General features: G+C 41.1%; 1 protein-coding gene across 1 annotated transcript in view; it reads left to right on the forward strand.

Annotated features, from left to right (window-relative positions):
• The window catches only part of LOC103256315 (islet cell autoantigen 1-like protein), a gene marked incomplete at its 5' end in the record, with an annotated part of 32,844 nt that overhangs the window by 22,331 nt on the left and 4,513 nt on the right, over positions 1 to 6,000 (forward strand). Inside the window, 2 exons of the mRNA XM_008054208.1 lie at positions 454 to 711; positions 3,613 to 3,702. Coding sequence (XP_008052399.1) covers positions 454 to 711; positions 3,613 to 3,702 — 348 coding nt within the window. The remainder of the gene's footprint in view (positions 1 to 453; positions 712 to 3,612; positions 3,703 to 6,000) is intronic.

Below are 6,000 nucleotides of genomic sequence, written 5' to 3' on the forward strand. Positions count from 1 at the left end.
ATTTGGTAGAAGGTTTTAAAATTTTCAGGTGGAGGAATTTTTTTGCTTTAAGTTTTTTGTACAGACAGGGTCTCCCTATGTTGTTTAGGGTGGTCTTGAACTCCTATCCTCCTGCCTCAACCTTCCAAACGCTGAGATTATAGGTGTGAGCCACTGTGCCCAGCCAATCTCCTATTATTAATTTGTTTCTATGTCTTTTTGTATCTCCTGTGGTTTCTATAGGTAGTAGACAGAATATTCATAATTGTTATAGCTCCATTGTGAAATGTAGCCGTTTTCATCTAAAGCCTACCTAATTAAAAATAATTTTTGTATAAACTTCCAACTTAGTTGTTCATTAAAATTATGTTAATACAGTATGAGAACAATGGCATAAATTTGATTTGTCCTATATCCTCCTTTAACTTCCTCAAAAAGAAAAAAAATCTTTCTTTTTTCATTTGTACTTAACAGTGGCAAAAGAGCTACCTGTGTATTCATTGGAAGGAGAAGACTTTGAGAAGGAATTCCCATTTCTGAACAACCTCCTGAGTTCTGGTTCTTCAAGTGCTAGTGAATTTGCCCAAGAATGTCAGACCACCTTTGGGAGCCCCAATGCCAGTCTCTTGTCCCAGGAGGCTTCCATGGGGTCTGAGCCTCTTGCTCATTCCTCTCGATTCCTTCCTTCTCAGCTCTTCGACCTTGGCCTTCACGCTCCTGGAGCTTTCAACAGTAAGTGTCTATGACATATTTGGGCACATGTGCCTTATTTTATCTTTGTGAAGCAAAACTGTGTGCTTGTTAATGCTATAATCAACCAGAAGATCAATTTTAACGTGAGCATTATTAGCTAAAATCGGCAGTCATACCAGTTGATTGGAAAAAAATATCAAATATAACCACTGGCAGCTGTCAAGAAGACTAAACTAGGGCTGCCCATCAAACCTGCTACCTCCATCAAACCCCGTGTTTCCACACTGACTTTCCCATGTGCCTTGTTTAAAACCACTGACCTGCTCATTACTTCTACCTAGGGCAGGTGATATCTCATTTCTTCCATCAAGCAAAACTTGGTGTTTCTTTTCCTGTGGGTTCAGAGTTGACGAGAGAAAAAGGAACCACCCTGGAGGCTGGCTTCAGAGCAGCCTCTGGACAAGGCAGCTAGGCGGAGGACTGTGGGAGAAAGGTCAGGTGGCGCTTTCCTGAAGACTCTACTCACCTGCGGTTCCACCATCCAGCATCCGTCTTTGCTGTCAGTTCTGTTTCTGAACCAGTTCTCTTATTTCCCACTCCTCTCAGCCTCTACCCCAGAGCCCCTGGAGCCTCACTTGGTTTCCTGGGTTGCTGCAAGCGAGTTCCTGATAGGCCTCTAGCCCCCAGTTCATCCTCCTGGGCTCTCTCTCCAAGAAGCAGGCTCTGATGCCAGTACTCTGCTTACATCTTTAGGAACTGAGCCCCTTGGGCTCCAGGACAAAGACTGCCTGCGCCTGCCTTCCACTCGTGTCCCACTTCCCTTCTGTAGCCACATGAAGAACTACAGATCCCTGGTGCCTTTGCTTGCACTGCTTCTTCTGTTTACGATGTTTAGGAATGGAGCATGAACTTGAGCCTGTGTGTTAGATTTCCAGTCCTGTGTTTTCTCCCTGCCTGCCAGTCCTTGAAGCCCTTCCTGGTACTGCCAAATAGAAGCTGTTTCTCCCTCCTTTGGTCTCCCATAGTGCTTGATGTGTTTTCGTGGCTATAATCATAGTTCATCTTCCTTTATATCCTTGTCTTTTATCCCCTAGATTTTTTTTTTGAGTTGGAGTCTCACTCAACCCGCTGGGCCCCAGCAATCCTTCCGCCTCAGCCTTCCAAGCAGCTGAAACTACAGGCACATGCTACCGCACCCGGCTAATTTGTTTATTTATTAGAGACGAGGTCTAGCCAAGTTTTCCGGTCTGGTCTCGAACCTACAGGCTCAGGCAGTCCAGTCACCTTGGCCTCCCAAAGTGCTGGGATTACAGGCTGAGCCATGGAGCCTGGCCAGATTTTTTTGTTTTAAGTTGGAGTCTCACTCTGTTGCCCAGGCTGGAGTGCAGTGGCACGATCACAGTTCATCACAGCCTCAACCTCCTGGGCTCAGGTGATTCTCCCTCCTTAGCCTCTCGAATAGCTGGCACTACAATCGCATACCACCACACCCGGCTAATTTTTTCTAGTTTTGTAGAAACGCAGTCTCACTATGTTGTCCAGGCTGTTCTCAAACTCCTGGGTTCAAGCAATCCTCCCAAAGTGCTGGGATTACAGGTATAAACCAGCATTCCTGGCCAGATTTTAGCCTCTTAATACATTGTACTTTGTATTAAAATACTTATGTTCATTCTTTATTTACAAGCATCCCAAGGCCATGATATGTAGGGTGAGCCATCTTTGTGCTTTTTATGATAGCAGCATACAGTTCGATAAGTAAAAGAAATATCAGTTAATCACTAAGTAAGATTTTCTTGAATAGCCTAAAAGAAAGAATGGATGGTATAATTTGATAAAGAGGCACTCTATCTAGAATAATTTAGGTGTTAATTTTAGAGAATATTTATTCTTGCATGGCATATCAATGGTCCCGCAGTTATACTTACTCTCCACTCTAAACTCCTCTTCTTTTCCCTAACTCGCCACATCTCTAGCAGCTCTGGAATTTTCTGTTAGGTTCTGGCAATGAAATAGCAATTTTATTTCACCATTCACAATATTCACTCTGATTCCTGCCTGGAGGCAGGCAGAATACTCTTAGACTCACCATGTCTGAGTGACTTGGTCAAGGTCATAAGACAGTTTAAACAGTTAAGAGGGACCGACCTCTGGACTCCTGCCATACAGAACTCTACTTCACCAATCTTTCCTCTATGTCCACTACTTCTCCTCCTGTGATGTAGACCAGGAAAGTGGACAGTTCTGAAAGCTAGAAGATCTGTGTTCTAGGAACCCTGTCTAACTTGGGTCTCAGATGATTTCTTCTATACAAGGGATTAGGGAGGATAATCCATTCCTTTCTAGTGCTTAATTATAGCACCCATAGTTTTTCCATGTTGCAACAAACATTCCCTGTGTTCCTATATTCATAAATGATTTTTAAATTACATAGTATTGTAACTTTATACACCATAGTCTACTTAATTCCTTCCTAGTTTCTATTTGTTCACTATTACAGATAATGCTGCAAAAACATAATCATGGGTGCATTTTTTTTTCCCTTCAATTAAATTATCTACTTAAGATAAATTTCTAGGAATGGGATTGAGTCCAAGGGCATAAACCTATTTGTAGTTTTCAGCATTCTAACCTCAGGCCTTCTCTTCCTGACTTTTTAGAACTTCACCTTCTCCATTTGCAATTATTATTTTAAAAATCCTATAAACTTGCTTCAAAATAGCTTTGAAAAATGAAGGAAGTCTAATCTAATTCTAGCTGGAATGAAATTTAGGTGACTGAATAAAATACATAACTATGGATACATTTTCAGTGTTTTATGCCTCTTATGTTGTGGAATCTTACCCTGGCACAAAAATTGGAGGACTTAGATATTTTTACCTTTTCTTGCCTTTCTGATGCAACTTCCTACTGGATTAATAATGGATACTTTCCCTCTCCCAGGCTGGGTATCCCAAGGGGAATCAAAACTTCCTCTTTCACACATTGACAACCAGCCAGTGCCTTCACAGAGTCCAAAGACATTAGCAAGATGTAAGTTCTTTATTTATGTTCTTTGTCATTGCATTAAGAATCAGTGGAATTCAGATAAATTTAGAAAAAGATCACTTTATAGTATTTGCCTCATATTATCTAGAAAAATATTATGCTAATAATGAGTTACTATTCAAATGAAAGCTATACCTGGCTATTCCTCCCTGTGAAAAGCATTGAATAGATGTTGTGAGCTTGTCACAGTACAGTAAATTCTACACTGTAATCTGTTATATTTTGTGTTAAGGTTTGTTGATAATGGACATACCACTGGGGACAGAAGATATTTTTTGATTACAGGATGCCTGTAGGCAAAGAATGCATTCAGGCACTGAAGCTGGTTACCCTGCTAACCATTGTAAAGTGTATGGTTCAGTAGTGTTAAGTATGTTCACATTGCTGTGAAGCAGATCTTTAGAACTTGTAAATCTGAAACTCTATCCCTATTAAACAGCAACTCACCGTCTCTCTTTCTCCTCAGCACCTGGTAGCCACCATTCTACTTTCTCTGAGTTTGACAACTTTAGATACCTTTACAAATAGAATGCAGTATTTGGTATTTGTCTTTTTTTCTGAGTGACTTATTTCATTTCACATAATGTCCTCAGGGTTCATCTGTAACCTGTAACAAGATTTTCTTCCTTTTTAAGATGGAATGATATTCCATTGAGTAGATAGACCCTATTTGGTTATCTGTTCATCCATGGATCACATTTTTTTTTTTTTTGAGTTGGAGTCTCACTCTGTCGCCCAGACTGGAGTGCAGTGGCTGCTCCTGGCAACCGCAGCCTCGCCTGCTGGGCTCCAGCAATCCTCCCACCTCAGCCTTCCAAGTAGCTGGAACTACAGGCGTGCGCTACCACACCTGGCTAATTTTTTATTTATTGTAGAGATGAGGTCTCGCCAAGTTGCCCAGGCGGGTCTCAAACCCGCGGGCTCAGGCAGTCCACTCACCTCAGCCTCCCAAGGCGCAGGATTACAGGCTGAGCCACTGAGCCCGGCTGGATCACATTTTTTAACAGCCCTATTGAGATGTAGTTCATTCCCTCTACTGGACCTCAATAGTCTGCTGTAAAGGAGATGTCTCTTCTTTTCAATTTATTTGTCTATTTATTATCAATATAGATTCATGATTTTTAATGATTTACCATCACCACTGTACTAAATCATTTTGGTGCTCATGTTGGCCAATGGAAGCCCTTTCAGGCTGACTTCTGAATCTTTGTGATATCAATATCTTAAAATTTTGAAATACAAAGTATTCCCATGTTATTCATTTAGGTTTCTCAAAATGTTGCCATGTGTGGTAATCATGACTCGACAAAATGGTGCCATGTTTGCTTCTCTCCCTCCCCGTTATATATATAAATTTCTTCTGAACTGAGTAGACATAATGCCCCTTTGCCACTAAATATTCAATAGTCTATTTCCTAAAAACAAGGACATTCTTTATGATGAATAAAATCAGGAAATTAACATTGCCATAGTACCATTACCTAATCTGTAGATGTTATTTAGATTTTGTCAATTATCTCACTAATGTCTCAAAAGTGAAAATGTTTTCAGTTTTACCTAATTTAGGATCCAATCCAGTATCATGCATTTAATTGTCAGGTCTCTTTAGTCTCTTCTAATCTGGAATAGTTCCTCAAATATTTTTCTTTCATGAGCTTGACTTTTTTTTTGCAGTGTACAGTAGGTCATTTATTTTGTAGAGTATTCCTTGAGTTGGGTTTACTTGATGTTTTCTCATAATTAGAGTCAGGTTGTTCATGGTGTCTATTTTGTCTCATTGCTGGTGATAACTCTGGTCACTTGGTTAAGGCGCCATCTGCTGGGTTTCTCCATTATACAATTACTACTGCATTTTTCTCTTTGTAATTAATTATCTTGTGGGAAATATTTTAAAATGGTGTAAATGGCTTGTTTCTACCCAAATTTTACCCGCTAGTTTAGAATTCACTGATAATTATTGCATGAAGCCAGGCTGGGTGGCTCAGCCTGTAATCCCGCGCCTTGGAAGGAAGAGGTGGGTGGATTGCCTGAGCCCGCGGGTTCGAAACCCGCCTGGGCAACTTGGCGAGACCTCATCTCTACAATAAATCAAAAAATTAAGCTGGGCTCAGTGGCTCAGCCTGTAATTCCGCACCTTGGGAGGCTGAGGTGAGTGAATTGCCTGAGCCCGCGGGTTCAAGACTCCCTGGGCAACTTGGTGAGACCTCATCTCTACAACAAATCAAAAAATTAGCCTGGTGTGGTAGCACATGCCTGTAGTTCCAGCTACTTGGAAGGCTGAGG

The sequence above is a fragment of the Carlito syrichta genome, unplaced genomic scaffold, assembly GCF_000164805.1.
Source record: "Carlito syrichta isolate Samal-C Ts95f unplaced genomic scaffold, Tarsius_syrichta-2.0.1 Scaffold289248, whole genome shotgun sequence".
In the NCBI taxonomy this organism is placed as follows: domain Eukaryota; kingdom Metazoa; phylum Chordata; class Mammalia; order Primates; family Tarsiidae; genus Carlito; species Carlito syrichta.